This window comes from Thamnophis sirtalis, unplaced genomic scaffold (assembly GCF_051295495.1).
Source record: "Thamnophis sirtalis isolate CommonGarterSnake01/CBP01778 unplaced genomic scaffold, rThaSir2_p1.2 scaffold_10, whole genome shotgun sequence".
Classification (NCBI taxonomy): domain Eukaryota; kingdom Metazoa; phylum Chordata; class Lepidosauria; order Squamata; family Natricidae; genus Thamnophis; species Thamnophis sirtalis.
The window spans coordinates 11236694-11256030 of record NW_028261390.1 but is presented as its reverse complement, the minus strand read 5'-3'; the positions used below and the strand labels follow the sequence as shown (position 1 = coordinate 11256030).

General features: G+C 42.1%; 1 protein-coding gene across 5 annotated transcripts in view; it reads right to left on the bottom strand.

Annotated features, from left to right (window-relative positions):
* Window positions 1–19337, bottom strand: part of ARHGAP24 (Rho GTPase activating protein 24) — a 447041-nt gene that overhangs the window by 51802 nt on the left and 375902 nt on the right. For all 5 annotated transcript variants that reach the window (XM_087724059.1, XM_087724058.1, XM_087724057.1 and 2 more), the window contains one exon: window positions 290–497. In XM_087724059.1, coding sequence (XP_087580185.1) covers window positions 290–497 — 208 coding nt within the window. The remainder of the gene's footprint in view (window positions 1–289; window positions 498–19337) is intronic.

Here is a 19337-nt window from a genome sequence, read left to right as displayed (position 1 = left end):
CAGTTGCAACAGGATCCGGAAACCAACACTTCAGAGGCTTCTGAAGATGCGTGTGAGAGCTTTGCTCCCGGACTTATAGTGAATGTGGGAACGTTTGGTGGCAGAGTGGGAGAAATCAAGGGGAGTTAGACCTGTTCTCTGTGTTGCTTTCGTGCCACTCCCCGGGTCATCACAGTATGTGGAGTTACAGTCAAAGAGACATAGTGGACTGTAGGAGAGCTTGCTTTGAGAAATGTGTTCTTTGACCCCTGAAAGAGAAGTCTATAAAAAGAAACGTTTGTGGTCTTACCTGTCAAACAGTGGCTTCTCTCCACAATCAAAGGCATCCTGTAACTCTTTGACGAGGTTAGCCTGGCCCGGCAATCGGAAAAGTCCTTCCTCCTTCAACCCCCGCAGACGAATAAAATCCACACACTGTTCTACCAGCAATGGAGCCAAATGGTTTCCATATCGCTTCTCATAACGAACGGTGTCTTCCAGCTTCTGCCCAAATATTCCTGTGTATGACAACAGTAGCTGTAAATACTCCAGGTGAACTCTTAGCGGTAAATATGTCTTTCATTGCACCGTTTTACGTGGGCCTTGGGAAACCCTAACACTAAAACTACGTTATCTGCAATGATGTGAGGTGCAACAACTCAGGAACCAGAACAGAGTGGTACAAAAGTACTACGAGTTTATTTCACTACAAGGCATCTGAAGAAAGAGCCAACAGAATGGACGTTAGCTATATACATAAATATAAGAAGTCTGGTAGACCACAACATGAAGCTGATCTGTCAACAATAAGGGAAAACCTACTGTAACTCCAGCTGCCTTCCCTTAAATGTTGCCATCTGGTGGGATCTCAGACACCTCCCCACCCCCACAAAGACAAACACATCCACAAAGAGGACATTTAATACAATACAATACAATAGCAGTGTTAGAAGGGATCTTGCAGGTCTTCTAGTCCAACCCCCTGCCTTGGCAGGAAACCCTATACCGTTTCAGACAAATGGTTGTCCAACATCTTCTTAAAGACTTCCAGTGTTGGAGCATTCACAACTTCTGGAGGGAAGCTGTTCCACTGATTAATTGTTCTAATTGTCAGGAAATTTCTCCTCAGTTTTAAGTTGCTTCTCTCCTTGATTAGTTTTCACCCACTGATTCTTGTTCTACACTCAGGTACCTCGGAGAATAGTTTGACTCCCTCTTTTTTGTGGCAACCCCTGAGATATTGGAAAACTGCTGTCATGTCTCTCCTAGTCCTTCTTTTCATTAAACTAGACATACTCAGTTCCATTCAGAGGATTGCCATACTATTAGCCTTCTGGTGGGCTTTCAAAACTGACTCTTTGCATAGAATTTGGTCTAGGGTAAAAGGGTATCCCCAAAATGCAGTATGTAGAATTTATTGGAGGTTGAGGCCCTGTGGTTATGTTGTGTTAGCTATACACAATAAGAATGAGAAAAGGGAGGAAAGAAGGAAGGAAGGAAGGAAGAAAAGAAAGAAAGAGGGAGAGAGAGAGAAGCAAAGCAAGAAATCAAGAGAGAATGAGAAAAGGAAGGAAAGAGAGAAACTGAGAGAGAAAACAAAGCAAAAAATCAAGACAGAATAAGAGAAGGAAGAAAGGAAAGAAAGAAAGAAAGAAAGAAAGAAAGAAGAAAGAAAGAAAAAGAGAGAGAAAGAAAGAAATGGAGAGGGAGAGAAGCAAAGCAAGAAATCAAGAAAGAACGGGGGAAGGAAGGAAGGAGAGAAAGAAAGAAGAGAAAAAAAACAAGAACAGGACAGAAATGCTGTCATTACTATTTAATAGAGTTGAAATCTCATCTTGTTGGGTAAAAGCAATATGATTAATCATTTAGAACTTTCTGTGTGATAAGGAAACGTCAAGCCATTTTTCTATATTGTTTGGGAGAAGTTTCTTATCCTTAAAAACTGAAATACTCTGAATGTTATATGCAAACAAAATGGGGGCCGCTCAAATGAAGTATTTGCAAGTAAGGCTGAGCAAAACAAACGAGCAAAAACCTTAGCAATGTTATTTTTGCATTGTTTTGGGAAATTGTTTCTTAAAGTGCTTTTGGCTAGTCTGAGAGACCTGAGACCCAGGAATGTCCACTTATTGTCTCATTCCTCCTCAATCCAAGTGAACCTCTATCTGTGCCTAGATCTGCTAGCTTCCTATGGAAGGGTGTCCTTTTTTGTCGTCACGTTTCCATTAGCAACCAACATTGCTTGTGTTGTATTTTAGCTGCACTCCCTTTTATCTTTCTGGCAAGGCTCTCAAGGACAAATCAGCTTCTGTTTGAAAAATACAACCACTTGTTTATGGTTTATGTATAACTCTTTAGCCACGTTAGTCATAATGACGACGTAGAAGAATGTTAGAATATTCATGACTGGGAGAGACATGGGAACAAGGTCAGCCAATGAATAGGCATAGCAACTAAGTCAGCCAAGGGGAGCTTAAACAGATCTGAGTCTGTGCAGAGAATTGAAACAGAAACTTAAGAAACTGCTCTGAGAAGTAAACTAGCAGTCTGTCTGGGCTTGTCTGCTGAAATAGAACTAACTGCTAGTGTTTGCCTGTAAGTCTCCTGCCTTGTGTTTCCTTGGAAGAACCACCTGTTGGTATTGTACATTTATTCATCTATTCTTATGTATATAAAGAAGTTAATGAATCCAGCTGAATCAGTTATCTGTGTGGGCTTCTGGATTTGAATTTAGGCAACAAACTCTGACAAAGAAGACCTCTCTGTTTGGTTATACATCGTGATCTTCCAGACCCTTCATCCATGCTCGTTCTATAAGCTGTACAGGTCCATTGTTTGAGGTTTCAAAACTGCAACGATGCTTGAATAATACATTGGGTATGATTAGAGAAGTTTTTTCTTCCCCAGAAGGAAGTGGTTTTACAGGTGGTGGAAGTTGAACAGAAGCAGGCTTTGTTTGAATGTTAGCAGAAACGAACGTTGCACTGAAGTCTGACATGCAGTTTCTCAAAAGTTCCCTCCCTCAGCTTAAAAAAAAGTATTCTTAATTTGATTCCTCCCCCAACCCACTTTTAAGCCTCTATGGCTACTTGTACTACCAAACCGCAAAGTCTCATGGACTGAACTCTTATGACAAATCCTGGCTTGGATTGAAATGTGGGAAGTCAGAGGTCGGCAGGAATGAAAGTACAATGAAAAACAGGGCATTCCCACATAACATTTGGTCAACAAGAAAGTAAACAGATACAGGAACACAATAGCCCATTCATCAGGATTTCATCAAAATCTAGACAAGTCAAATCAAGTCAAAGTCAAGTCAAATCAAGGCCAAGTCAAGTCAAACAAAACCATACATACACACACATACATGTCATTCTCTTCTCTTAAGATATTTCAAAAAAAGTGTATTTTCCATCCATTTGAAGGGATGGAGAGGAAATGAAGGAGACATTTTTGGTATGGAACCAGCATAAATATTCTAACGGTAGAGCTGTTTCACAAGAAAGAGAATGCTTGGGAAACGGTTGAGTTTGCTATTAATAAGATGTTTAATGAAGCACTCATTTGTCTGAGAATCTACATCTCATTTTAAGAAAATGCTTAAGATTAGGGTATTGAAATAACTTGAACTTTACATCAGTATACGGGGTTGGATGAATTTATGAAAGTCAAGAGAGTTTAATGGATGAACACTTCTTTCATATTTTTTTCATGATGAAAATGTTATAGATATGTAGAAAACACCTTCTTAGCATTTTTCTCTTTTCTATTTCCTTTGGCTACTGATTTGACGGTTCCATCACAAAACCGCGGTCGACTAAAGCGCGCTCGACGAAACAGCGTACCTGACGTCATCACAGTGCGACGAAAAAAGCACACTGTGAGCTGTAAAGCTAAAATTAACGCGTAAACCTAAACCGAACCCCCCTAAACCTAACCCTAAACCTAACCCTAACCCTAAACCTTAACCTAACCCTAACCCTAACCCTAACCCTAACCCTAAACCTAACCCTTAACCTAACGCTAAACCTAACGCTAACCCTTAACCTAACCCTAAACCTAACCCTAATGCTTAACCTAACCCTAAACCTAACCCTAAACCTAACCCTTAACCTAACGCTAACCCTTAACCTAACCCTAAACCTAACCCTAATGCTTAACCTAACCCTAAACCTAACCCTAACCCTAACCCTAAACCTAACCCTTACCTTAACGTGAATCGGCTTGCTTTAAAAGCGCTTTTTAAAGCGCCCTTTTTTCTCCGCGGTCGTATTTGTCGCGCTGCTGATGACATCAGGTACGCGCTTTAATCGGGCGCGCTTTAGTGGACCGTGGTTTTGTCGTGCCACGGATTTGACATCCCCTTTTAAAACATGGACCAAAGTTGGCTAAATGATTCTATTTAATATGATTTTGCAAAGCGGTGACATGAGATCTTATGCACTGAAGACAAATTCCTTGTGTGTCCAGTCACACTTGGCCAATAAAGAATTCTATTCTATTCTATTCTATTCTACTTCCACCTCTATTCTATTCTGTTCTTCTACTCTATTCTACTTCAACCTCTATTCTATTCTTCTTCTCTTCTCTATTCTACTTCTACCTCTATTCTATTCTTCTTCTCTACTCTACTCTAATTCTATTCTATTCTATTCTAAATTATCACAGTTCAATTTTCATTAAGGTTCGCCCTAATCTAGTCTATTCAGTGAGATCAAACTATCACAGCTCAATTTTCATTAAGGTTCACCCTAATCCTTCCAAACATTCCTGGAAGGGTTCAGACTACCTTTGCAATAGCTTGCTACCAGGAGCAAAAGCACCTCTATCTCATGTTTGCTAATTTGCACTGTGGTGTTTTCCTTGCCACTGCATATAGTGTTATAAATCACAGACTACTTCTAGAGTGCAGTGGTGATGCTTTTTGATGGAGTGTGGAGACAATAATGAAACTCAGCCTCTCTTCTTCGTGAAGAATCGCTAAACTCTCTTTGCAAGGACAATGAGGTTATGAATGGCGGCAAAATTCCTTGTAACTAGCTGTGACAGTTGCAGGCTCAGGAGACTCCTGGATTCTTCGCTTACTCAAGCAAGATGAAAGATGGTGACCTACAAAGCATACCATTGTCTGCCCCCCATCCCCCTCCACCCCAGGCAAGACAGCAAACTGCCATACTAATGATTTCAAATGATTCTCATCACTAATATTGAGTGTTTCATACTTGGAAAACCTTCTAAGAAATTCATTGGTGGTCCACAGTGCTCCATCTTGCTGGGTCTGTGCGTGGGATGGGAGAAGGAAATTTGTCTTTATTAAATCTGGATATACAGGCAGTCCTTACCACCACAATTGAGCTCAAAAGTTTTGTTGCTAACTGTTCTGACCTAGGCTTCCTTAACAGGCATGAAACAGAGTCTGGGTCCCGGCAAAACCTCTTTTATTTACACGACTGTGAATTCCTTTCATTCACAGTCAGCAAGGCTTGGCAAACAGTCTTTCAGAGGAATGTTTACCAACACGAACCTTATCTCGCTTGGCAAGCTGCCAGATAAGTAGCTTCCTAACGCAGGGCAAGGCAAAACTTGGCACAGAGTCTCTTATAATCCCAAACAAAACTTTCCTCTCTTGAAATGACTGAAGGAACAAATTGTTTCCTACAAAAGCCCACTCCCCATTCACTTCTTTTTTGTTTCTTCTGGGAGGGGCCAATCACCCTTAAACCATGCTTTATTAGTTGTTCTTGTCTTCTGGCAGCTCTGCGCATACGCACACTGGGAACAGGCTCCAGCTGTTCCTCTGCCTCACTGCTGTCTAACTTCCTCTCTGCTTCTGACGCAGAGCCCTCGTCTGAGCTTTCCTCAGCCCCCAGGATTGGCCCATGTTCCTGCCAAACCTACTCACTGTCCGGTTATGCTGCTAGCTCTACTGCCCCCGGCGGGCGAAACACTAACTGAGACATTTGTTAAGCGAATTTTGCCCCATTTTACCACCTTTCTTGACAAAGTTGTTAAGTGAATCACTGCAGATAAGTTAGTAACACCGTTGTTAAATGGATTTGGCATCCCCCATTGACTTTGCTGATCAGAAGATCGCAAAAGAGGATCACATAATCCCAGAACACTACAACTATCATAAATATGTGTGGTTTGCCAACATGTGATCAGGGGGATGCTGCATCAGTTGTGTGAAAAATGGTCAGAAGTCATTTCAGTACTATTGTAACTTTGAGCAGTCACTAAATGAGCATTGTAAATTGAGGACTTTTTGCTTGGGAGGTTCTGGCAAAAATCCACTATGTGGCCTCCTTCCCCCATTGCTTGGTTGGTAGTGTTAGTCAACGAGATAAAATCTACATATAGTTTATATCCTGTTGTATTATCACAGAACACCCACTCCCTGATCATTCCTGGGAAAAGATTTTGATGCCATTGGTAGAAAAGGAGTTACAGAAATATCACGGATCTTATATTCGAGCACAACCTGTACATGAGTATTGATTGCCTCCCTTTGTAGGGTATATAAAACTCTGTGAATTCTCCAATAGTATTTATAGTGTCCTTCCCCCTCCTTCCTGCTATTAGCACAACTCCATTCTTCAAAACTAATAGAAGAATTGGGAAGAAAGGATCAAGTCAGCATTATTTTCTGCATAGCACACATTCTGTGGCTTCATCAACATGGGAGCAATATAGCCATACCCCATCCCATCTGCAGAAATATTGGACAAAGAACGGATAAAACTAATGAATTCTATTTCTGACATATTTCCAATTGTAAGGTTGTATTAACTGTCTGCCACTCACTGTGGACTTTTGTTCTTTATTTTCGAAATAGGAATAGAATAGAATAGAATAGAATAGAATAGAATAGAATTCGTTATTGACCAAGTGTGATTGGACACACAAGGAATTTGTCTTTGGTGCAGATGCTCTCAGTGTACGTAAAGAAAAATGAAATAGAATACATTCATCAAGAATCATAAAATACAACACTTAGTGATAGTCATAGGTTACTAATAAGCAATTAAATTATACTAGGAAACAAATAAAACAATATAAATTTTAAAGAGCAAAGCAACATGCTTATAGTCATTAAGTGGAAAGAGATATGTACTAGAAAGGAAGAGAAGAATAGGACTAATACAGTCTTTGTAGGTAATATGACAGTGTTGTGGGAATTAGTTGTTTAGCAGAGTGATGGTATTCAGGAAAAAACTGTCCTTGTGTCTAGTCATTCTGGTGTGCAGAGCTCTATAACGTCATTTTGAGGGTAGAAGTTGAAACAATTTATGTCCAGGATCTGAGGGGTTTGTAGTTATTTTCACAGCCCTCTTTTTGACCCATATAGTATACAGATTTTCTTCTTTTTTTAAACATATTTTTTAATTTCCATTTTCACAACATACAATCACATGTATACTATACATAGCCAGTATCATATAGTAACAAATAATGATCACATCAGTTCCTCTTGTCATCAACATCCCCCAAAAATAAAAATCCATTATTAGCTCTTCTGCTCGCCATACACCTCCCTCTTCCACCTCTCTCCTACTTCCTATCTTCCCCTCCATCATCCCTTCCCACTCTACTTCCCCTTCCCCTCTCCCTCTCCTCTCCCTACATTCCACTCCTCCCTATCCTCATCCTTCTCATCCTCCCCCCTCCCCCTCTCTCCTATCCCTCTCTTCCCATCTTTCTCTCTACATCCCACTCCTCCTTATCCTCCTCATCTTCCCCCCTCACCCTCTCCCCTCCCTCTCTTCCCATCTCCCCTCTATTTCCCACTCTTCCTCTCATTGGTGTATTTCCGCTTCTGAGCAAACTCCAATCTATGTTGATAGTATTTATACTTCCATAACAATATACTTAACATATCGTAGTTTTAAAGAAAAAATAAGAGAAAACAGTATACATGTGCAATCATATTACATTAAAGTCTGACACCCCTCGTAAAACCTCCCTCCCTCCTACCCTCCCCCCCACCCCACCCCCCAGTCTTTCCTCCCCCGACTTCCCAGAACCCATACACGGTATAAATCTTTAACAAAAACAGTCTAAAATATATTGGGAAAAAAATTGATAACTTCTTTACATTGGGCTTAGTATACAGATTTTCGATGAAAGGCAGGTTGGTAGCAATTGTTTTTTTTTCTGCAGTTCAAAAGAATCACTTGTACAATAATTTCATTGGTATGCATATTCTGCACATTTTTTCTCATGGCATTCTTGAGTGCATATTTTTTTACTAAAGAACTGTAGGAGATGACCAGGCTGAGCCCGAGGGAGGGGTCAAATGCGTCATAAGTCATGATTTCCTGCACACCCAACAGAGATCTAAGCTCAACTCAGCTTGTCTGCCTTCTTATTCCCCCTGATTTCCCTTGACTGTTAGTAGGTCAGATTCTTGTAGAGAGCTTATACTTGCAATAAAGCTTTATACTTATTTGAACGGCTTAAATCTAGCAATAGCAATAGCAGTTAGACTTATATACCGCTTCATAGGGCTTTCAGCCCTCTCTAAGCGGTTTACAGAGTCAGCATATCGCCCCCACAATCTGGGTCCTCATTTTACCCACCTCGGAAGGATGGAAGGCTGAGTCAACCCTGAGCCGGTGAGATTTGAACCGCTGAACTGCAGATAACAGTCAGCTGAAGTGGCCTGCAGTACTGCACTCTACCCACTGCGCCACCTCGGCTCGATTTTCCTGGCGTTTCACAAGACTATCAATCTGAGAAAAATCAAAACCAGAACTCTATTGTGGCTCCAGGCACAAAAGAGGCATTTGGTCTCTGAAGCCACCATCCTACCCACAGTACCATAAATCTAATCAAATTTGAAAATATGGTAATATTTGACTGGTGATCAAAATTGGCCATCCAAAAAAAAATGCCTCAAGAGCTTGGAGAAACATCAGGTTAATGACCACAAAGGTCTGAACTGACTTGGTGAAATATCTCACTTGTAATTCCTGAGCTAAACCTAATGATTAAACTCTGAAAACATCAAAAAATATTTTTTTATTGTCGAAAAGATTTTAGACTGTAGATCACTTTTAAAAAAAGAAAAAAAATAATGAAAAGGAATGCAACATATAACTTAAATTACAGAGTCATCTATCTAAACAGATTAATTATAAATTGAGGACCAAGAAAAGGAGAGCTTTTTTGTGTGTGCAAAGAATGCATGCCTGGTCTCATTAACTAAGGCAACAGAGATAAATGGTGAATTCCATTAATATTTCAGAAATACTCTTATCATGGAATCTCAAACAACCCAGGCCTGACAGGTAGCGATGACTGAAAATCTCTTAAAGTTACGGAGCCCGTTTGCCTAGCTTGGCGTAATCATTCCTCATTCTGGAGAAGATATCATGCAAAGAGATTTGGAGAGAGAGATATTTTTCTACACCATTAATACTGCTAGCAGCAACCAAAGTCTTCCGTTCATTAGACTGCCATTTTGTATCTGCCACAGTGCCTCAAATATAGCAAAATTCTAGGATATTTTAGGACTGGTTAGGAACTGTCACACAAGAAAAAGTAAAACAAAATCTCTCTCTATATATAGACACCTGTGTGAGTCTCTGTGTGTTCCAGCATAACTCTGGAATGCCTCGAGCAATTCTAACCAAACTTCGTACACAGATGACTTATCCTCTGGAAACAAATACCATGGGGGTAAGACACTCCTAACACCACTCGAGATGTGTGTTCTGTTAAGGGCTGGTTGTGCCTTAAAATGGCTTCTACTGTACAGATCTGTGGAGTTGCCATGGTAACGACTTCATAGTACTCCACAAGGGGGTTCCCTCTGGTAAGGGGGAAAATCCAACATTAGAAATTGCAGCGAAGTTCATGGAAGGAGGGTTGGGATAAATAAATATCCGGGCAGTGCCGGGTTATCAGCTAGTAGAAAATGTTTGACAATAGCTATATAGCTATATATCTATATCTATATCAATATCATCTATCTCTATCTCTATCTCTATCATCTCTATCATATCTATCTATCTATCTATCTATCTATCTATCTATCTATCTATCTATCTATCTATCCATCCATCCATCCATCCATCCATCCATCCATCCATCCATCCATCCATCCATCCATCCATCCATCCATCTATCTATCTTGCAATGGGAGCATCCTAGAGAAAGTGCCAGAATATGTTCCCTGAAAGGCCTCTTTTGAGAAAATCTTAGCACAAGACAATATCCTGAAGCTAATCTACTGCAGGTAGTCCTCAACTTATGACCGTATTTGAGCCCGCAATTACAATGGAAAGTCACTTACAGATTTGTTTATAAAATTTATTTATAGAAGGCATTGGCCACCCATCTTATCACAGGGTAACTCTGGGTGGGCTTACAGTCATATACAGGTAGTTCTTGACTTACGACCACAACTAAGCCGAACATTTCTGTTGTTAAGTGAGACCATTATTGAGTGAGCTTTGCCTCATTTTATGAAATTTCTTGCCCCAGTTGTTAAGCGAATCACTACAGTTGATAAGTCAATAATCCGGTTTTTAAATAAATCTGGCTTTCTTGTCAGAAGGTCACAAAAGTGGATCACGTGACCCTGGGACACTGCAACCGTCATAAATATGAACCAATTGCCAAGATCTGAATTTTGATCATGTGACCATGTGAATGCTGCAGTGGTTGTGAAGTATGAAAAATAGTCATGTCGCTTTTTTCAATGCCGCTGTAACCAGAAGTGGGTTGCTCCCGGTTGCTCCGCCCACCCACCCACCCAGATGCTTCTGCACACGCGCAGAAGCATCGAGCACGAACGAGCACGAGCGAACTGGTAGCGCCGGGATTTGCAACCCACCTCTGCCTTGAACGGTTGCTAAATGAACTGTTATACGTCAAGGACCTCATATACTAACAAAGGACTGCAAATTGTACCCGAGTAAATTCCTTGGGGTGGATCTGCAAAAATTAACCTGTTCCTTTTATTTACGGCACACTTCTAATCTAGTACTTTTGATAGTTTTATCCCAACATAATATATATTTATTTATATCACCAGCCAAGTTTTTAAGGTTGCTTCCAGCTCTGATGGGAGAGAGAGATATATCTGGTGCAGTCGTGCAATGAATGTACTGACAATTCTGTGCTTTGACCTTCCTTTAATATATAGGCAAAGGGAGCTGTTCTCATTAATGGCTAATGCATGATTCAACAAAGGCCCGATTCCTTTGTTGAATCATGTAGGATGATAAACAGCTGACAATCCTGTTTTCTTATGAATGTCCTGGGCAGATAATTTAAAAAAACAACAACAAAAAAACAGGAAGGAGTTTGGAACTCATTAATGGAAATTGAAGCACTTTTTTTTTCTCAAGTTCTGAACATTCCAGGAACTTTTGCAAAAAGTGGAGAATAATAAAAGCCGAGAGCTGGCCAATTCTGGACTGTTCCACTAATGGGTACACTGGCAATGGGCCCAGGAGCAATGGACAAGGTGACTGCAGGTGGGGACTGCTGGAGAAAGAATCACAGAACTGCCTTGGAGGTTTTCTAGTCCAGTGTTTTTCAACCTTTTTTGTGCAAAGGCACACTTTTTTCATGAAAAAAATCACGAGGCACACCACCATTAGAAAATGTTAAACATTTTTAACTCTGTGCCTATATTGACTATATATAAAGTAATTTTCCCACGGCACACCTTACACGATGTCACGGCACACTAGTGTGCCGCGGCACAGTGGTTGAAAAACACTGTTCTAGTCCAACCCACTGCTTGAGCAGACCAGTCTTGCCAGTTAGGGGTAAGTTAATTAAGTTAACCCAATTACCGGCAAGTTGACAAAATGTAGTTTCAGTCACTTACTCTACGTCCTTCCTAAACTGCTTTTGAGAGCCACCTCTGCCATGAGCAACTAGCCTTTTGGAGCCTAGAGGCCAGATATCACTTTTAACAAATTAAGAGAGTTGGAAGGGACCTTGTAGGTCATCTAGTCCAACCCCCTGCCCAAGCAGGAAACCCTACACCATTTCCAACAGATGGCAGTCCAGTCTCTTCTTCTTCTTCTTGAAAGCTTCCAGTGACAACTTCTGAAGGCAACTTCTGTTCCATGGGTTGATTGCTCTCACTGTCAGAAAATTCCTTCTTATTTGCAGGTTGAATCTCTCCTTGTTCAGTTCACATACAGTATTCCTTGTCTGGCCTTTGGGTGCTTTGGAAAATAGCTTGACTTCCCTCCTCTCTGTGGCAGCCCCTCAAATATTGGAAGACTACTATCATGTCTCCCCTGGTCCTTCTCTTCACTAGACTAGCCATGCCCAGTTCCTGTAACCGTTCATTGTATGTTTCAGTCTCCATCCTCCTAATCATCTTGGCTGTTCATTTCTGCATTCTTTCTAGAGTCTCAACTTCTTTTTTTATAGTGTGGGGGCCAAAACTGGATGCAGTACGCTAGGTGTGGTCTTACTTTATAGTGTGCATGCATTATTGGGTGAAAGGCTACATTTCAGTTAGTGGTTAATGAAAACAATCCCCACCCCCCACACACACATACAAAAGGATCAAGGGAATTTTTTTTCTCAGTTGTTTTTTTTATTGAAAATTTTTGGAAAAAAATGGCTTTTACAAATATTTACCTCCCCTCCCCCACCATCCCCACCCGAACCCAACCCCCCCAACCTCCCCCCCCCCACTTCCCAGAACAAATACAGGGTATAAATCTTTGACAAAGATGTTCCAAAATAAACTTTTTAAAAAAAGTTAGTATCATCTTTCACTTGAGCTTTAACTCCTCTTTTGTTAGGCTAACTCTAAACAGATTATATCATTCCTTGCTTCTTCAGTCATAAACTATCTGGAATTTCTTAGTCCCGTATTTATTTTGAATATAGTCAATCCATCTTCTCCACTCCAGTTTATATTTCTCATTTGAGTGATCTTTGAGATATGCTGATATAAAACCAAGGGATTTTAAGGGAGCGAATGACACTGGATAAGGTTCCAAGGAAATCCAAAGGTAAGATAGTATAAGATAGAAAGAGGGGATCCAACTCAATTTCTCTTGAAACACGTAAACAGAATCGTGACCCGTTCAAAACCGCACTCGACTAAGCTGCGTCCAATTAAACTGCGTTGCTGACATCATCAACAGGGCGACAACAGCCAGCACGGAGAAAGAAGGGCGCTTTAAACAGCCAGCACGGAGAAAGAAGGGCGCTTTAAATAGCACTTTGAAAGCAAGCCGATTCAACTTAAGGTAAGGGTTAGCTTTAGGGTTAGGTTTAGGGTTAGGTTTAGGGTTAGGTTAAGGTTAGGGTTAGGTTAAGGGTTAGGATTAGGTTTAGGGTTAGGTTTAGGGTTAGGTTTAGGGTTAGGTTTAAGATTAGGTTTAGGATTAGGTTTAGGGGGGTTAGGTTTAAGTTTAGGGGTTAATTTTAGGTTTAGGTTTACAGCGTGCTTCTGTCTCGGCGCTGTTGTCGCCCTGTTGATGATGTCAGCGGCACGGTTTAGTCGGGCGCGGTTTAGTCGGGCGCGGTTTTGTGGTGGAACCAAACAGAATAACGAAATAGAAGGGACCTTGGAGGTCTTCTAGTTTAGCCCATGATCAACCAGGACATCCTATACCATTCCGGGCAAATGGCTGTCCAATCTCTTCTGTAAACCTCCAATGATGCAATGCTCACAACTTCAGGAGGCAAGCCGTTCCACTTATTCTCACTGTTAGGGAATTTCTCTTTAGTTCTAGATTTGGTCTCTCACGTCAATGACCTCCTACAGCCATCTGTCAGTGGAAAGGGAAGCCGGGGTGGGGGGCGTGCACGGCCTGACCAGGCCCCGTTTTTGGCCTGGATGGCCTACTGAAGCCATCTGCCAGCGAAAACAGCCTGGGCTCCGTTTTTGCTGGCAGAGGCACTGCAGTCCAGTCCTTCATTTTTTCCAGGGTGATCCTGCAGGCCAGATCTAAGCCCCCAATGGGTCAGATCCGGCCAGCGGGCCTTGAGTTTGATACCCATGACCTTTACCTGTGATGGCGAACCTATGGCATGAGCTGTCTCTGCAGGCATGCGAGCCGTCGCCCCAGCCAGCTCCACTGTGCGTACGTGCATGCCTCCTGCCTGCCAACTGATTTTGGGGTCTCTGCTGTGCATCTGCAGGGGCGGGGGCGCATGCGGGAGACACACATGCATGCTTTGGGCCGGGGGGGGAGTTGCACGTGCATGCGCAGGGGGGAGGGAGGGAGCAGGGGGTGCAGTGTGCGGCGTGTCCCCCATGCCCTGTTTTTGGTCCCAGAGAGGCCTGCTAGGCTCTAAATGGGGCGCAGGCGAGGTGTTGAGTGCGCATGCGTGGGGGGAGTGCAGGGGGCACGCGTGCTTTTGGCACGTGACGAAAAAAGGTTAGCCATCACTGACCTACACCATTTTGTCTACACTCTTTGCAAAACTGGACAAAGCTGGCCTGGGAAAGAAAACACTGCCAACCATCAAAGAAAGAGGAAAAGAGGAGAAAGTTAAGGTGAACTGAGAAAGAGGAAGAAGAGAACATGAGAAAGAGGTAGGCACACAAGAGAGAAAGACAGAGTTGAGAACATGGGGGAAATTGTATCCCAAAGTATTTGAATTTCGTGACCTGACAAATGTGCGCACACCAAAAGTGCGCCGACAAAACCGCGACGTCATCAACACGCCCACAACAGCGCGCCGACAGAAGAGCAATTTAAGTTAAGGTAAGGGTTAAGTTCAGGGTTAGTTTTAGGGTTAGTTTTAGGGTTCATTTTAGGGTAAGGTTCAGGGTTAGTTTTAGGGTTAGGTTCAGGGTTAGATTCAGGGTTAGTTTTAGGGTTAGGTTCAGGGTTAGATTCAGGGTTAGGTTTAGGGTTAGGTTTAGAGTGCGCTTTTGTCGGCGCGCTGTTGCCGGCGTGCTTCTGCACTCATTCGTCGGTGCGATTTAGAACTCGCGGTTTTGTCGCTGCGGTTTCGTCGAGTGCGCATTTGTCGGGGAACCTTTGAATTTATGCTTTCTGGTATGAAGACATCTGTCAAACGGAATCTTTCCTAGTTTTCAATTTCTCCATATTGAGCAAGCTTAAGTATATTTCCATCTTGCTTTGGGAATCGGCTATAAAAGGCACGAAAAAGTTTCAAATAGAGAACACTTTGGGGGGGAATCTGAACGCAAGGAGCTGATTTTGAATAGATGAAGATAGGCATCTAATTATGCAATCAGACAAGCTTAAGTTCACCGTTGGCTCACTAACATGTTGGATTTCATGGACATACGAGCCGCACGGTTATCAAGCATTCGAACTGCAGTATTGGCTTTCTACAGACCGTTGGCGTGCTCTTTTCAGAGGATTGAGGAAACCCATTAAAGAAATGTAAGAAAACACAGATCTGTCAGCTCGGGACCTGTCCGCCAGCAAAACGTCTAGATTAGTTTTCAGCTTTGTGTAAACACTTTGTACGACGGTCGGTCTTATTTGGGAGACCTGCTGTTGAACAGGAGTTTCCCAGATGGTAACTGGTAGAAGTCCGCAGCTAGGATACTACTTAGTGCGCAGAATTGGCACCACGTGACATCAGTGCTGAAAAAGCTGCTTGTGCAAATGTTCAGCTGCTGGCTAATTGTTTTCTGTGATCAATTTGAGACATTGATTTTAATCTTCAAAGCTCTGAGCAGCTTATGACCTGTCTTCATAGGGGACGGCCCGTCTCACTATGAAGCTGTTCAATTATTAAGAACGCCTGGACAAAAAAGAAAAACAGCCTTTTTTTTTTTTGGAAGATGTTGCCATTTCAGAAGCCCTTATCAATAAAGGGGAATATTTGTAGCTTCAGGGTTGGTATGAGGAGTCCTTGACGCTCCCGGAGCTTGGTGGTTTTCCGGCCGACGTTTCATTACCAAGCTAGGTAACGTCATCAGTGCTAGGGCTAGTCTGAGTAATGAAATGTCTGCAAGGAAACAAGCAAGCTCAGAGAGCACCAAGAACGCCCCCCCCCGAAATACTTATGTCAGGCATAAAGAGGCATTATATACACTGGTGGGATTCAACCAGTGGAACAACCGGTCCGTTGATGCGCGCATAGTGTGCTTGAAAGTCCTGCCTGCTAGAAAGAAGGACCTCTTGCTCTACCCAGATGTGAGGGGAGCAGATAGTTAATTTAGGAATAAATTTGAGGGGGAAAGCCAATTACAAAAGATTCTAATCACTAAATTATCGGAGGAGAGAAAAAAATTCACGTCCAGTCCATGGATAGACTGAGTCTAAAAGCTGGGAGGAGCTACCAGAGCAGGTATGACATCACAGATTGTAGACTCAGTCCGATTGGATACTGGACGGAGTTAACCCATTCCTGGATGCTATCTCCACCAACTATGGAGAAACTTACTTTCTACTGCAGACCCAGTGAGTAAAACAGCTGAGGCGCAGCAATCCGTTCTGCTGCGCCTATCAGATAGGCTTCAAACAAAGGAAATATAGGTCAGTATAGCGCAGGGGTGGACAGGCACCCCTGATTATCAGCTGATTGTCGGAGCTACTGATTTACCTGAACCGGTCGGAACCAGCTGAATCCCAACCGATTATATATTTCCTTCAAACCAGCGGTGGGATTCAACCAGTTCGCACCTGTTCAGGAGAACCGGTTGTTAACTTTCTAAGCAGTTGGGAGAACCGGTTGTTGGAAGAAATCTCCTTTTGTTTTTTCCCACTTTACTGGGCTAATCCTGTAAGGAAGGCAGGAAGGAAACATTCTGGTGTTGTTTCTAGCCTCATCTTTATTGCCCTGCTTACAGAAACTGCCTCTCTGGTGAACCCTTATTACATTGTAACAGCTAAGGTGAAGCGCCCACCGACCTGAGTGACCTTGAGTTGGCCACGCCCACCCAGTCACATGACCACCAAGCCCCACCTACCCTGCTGGTCATTAGGGCAGAGAACTGGTTGTTAAATTATTTGAATCCCACCACTGCTTCAGACCTACAATTGCCCCCTACTCTCTCGATAGTCCTTCTTCGGTTTATCATCTAAAGTTACGAGAGCTTCAAACTGAGTGAAACAAGGGCTTGTGCAGGCTGAACTCATCCCATATATCTTCACTACTTGCCAATCCCATATTCTCCTAGATCGGTGATGGCGAACCTATGGCACGCATGCCAGAGGTGGCACACAGAGCTCTCTCTGCTGGCACATGCGCCGCCGCCCCAGGTCAGATCTCTGTGGTGTTTCTTTTGTGAGCTTCTGTTTCTCTGCAAATGACGAAACAGGAGCTCACGAAAGAAAAAGATCTTACCTCTTGCCATGCTGCCGGTATTGGGATGCCCTGCGTATGCACATATTCATGCATGCCTGCGCATGCACACATGTCAGTGCATGCATGTGCACATTTGCACACCTTTCAGTTTGGGCATGTGCGTGCGCGCAATTTGGCCAATCGGGCTCTAAAAGGTTCGCAATCACTGTCCTAGATGTCCATTCTTTTCACCTTGAAAGTTTGAAGGAAAATTGCGCTTTCATTGATCTGGGTTCAAGCACTGGTACTCCTCGGCTTACGGACACAACTGAGCCTGAGATTTCTGTTGCTCAGTGAAACATTTGTGAACATTTGTTTTGCTCCACATTATGACCTTCCTTGCCATAGTTGCGAAGTGAATATCTGCAGTTGTTAATCAGTTGGGAACACCGTCGTTAAGTGAATCTGGCTTCCCCATTGTCTTTGCTGGTCAGAAGGTCGCAAAAGGGGAGCATATGACCCCGGGACACTGCAGCCGTCATAAATATGAGTCAGTTGTCAAGCGCCCGAATTTTGATCGCATGACTGTGAGGATGCCACAATGGCCGTTAAGTGTGAAAAATGGCCATGTCGCTTTCCTTAGTGCTGTTGTAACTTTGGTCACTAAATGAGGCTTGTAAGTCGAGGGCTACATGTATGTGAGCAAAAATCCAAACAAGACAAGATTTCTTAAAGTACAATTGTATTTAAATAAATCCAAGGCCTTCATTAGGTCTGCCTATAGCCTCCATTGTGGCTGAAGGCAACATGAAGTGAGATGGGTAGACAGGGATAGAATGTGCAATCCCATTAAACAGACATAAGTAACATATAAAAATAGGTTGGTCTATCTATCTATCTATCTATCTATCTATCTATCTATCTATCTATCTATCTATCTATCTATCTATCTATCTATATGGCTGTGTGTGTGTGTGTGTGTGTGTGTGTGTGTGTGTGTGTGTGTGTGTGTGTTCCAGCATAACTCTGGAACGCCTTGAGCAATTTCAACCACACTTGGTACACAGATTACTTACCCTCTGGAAACAAATACTGTGGGGGTAAGACACCACACTCAGGGTGTGTGTTCTGTAAGAGCCTTGTTGTGCTATATCTTATACAATCCCCCGTTTTCTGAAGAATGACTTCTAACCGTACTGCCTTAAAACCATACAGTCTCTTTCACATACTCCATAAAGGAGCTCCCTCTGGAAGGGGGGAATCAAAATTGCGCAACGTTCATTCAAGGAAGGGATAAATAAATACCCCGGCAGCCCCCAGTTCACAGTTAAAAATAAATAAGTCTCTGCTTCTAAACACCAGGCAAAAGAGGTGTGTCTTGGCTATTTTTCTAAAAGCAGAAGGAGCCAAATATTCCTTCTCAGGTAATGCGTTTAACAGAGGACAGTTGAATGTGTATATTCCTGTTTCCCTTGGATTCTAATTTTACTGATGTTTCGTTTGTTTCAGCTATTCGTCTGTAAATTTGTAAGGGAAAAAAAAACCTCATTGCTGCATTTTACCATTTGCAATTTTGTACTCTTTCTAATGGTGTTTTTTTGGGGGGGAGGAAATATCGCTAATGTTATACTTTTGTAAATATTTCCACACACTGTATTTAATGAATATTTTTTTTCCCTAAAACATGGTTGCCTTGCAGATGCTATTAAATTTTGAACAGTGAGTATTTCAACACGCATATGTACTACTCAACCTTCAAGAACAAAACCTCATTCAGGCTGAACTATTTTTTAAATAATTCTTCCGTTTAGCTTTCAGTTTAAGACTTAAATGGTAGATTTTTTTATGCTTTTAATACTTTATTTTTTGATTTGGGTGGATATGCAGTAACTGAAAGCTTTTTCTTTGGGTAAAGGGATGGTATAAAAACAAAAAAACAAAATCACATTCCAAAATATTGGATTCTCTCGCCCAGCAGACAATCATATTCACTAGAAAATAAATTAAACAAACTTTCCCCAAGTTTAAGTCCCATGGTGTCAGAAAACGTAACCTGGTCTCTATTTATTCTATGCTATTGGACTAATATTTATAGTTTCCAATCATTTACTTATTTATTTTGTGGATGCCATTAAAAACGTTTTCTGATC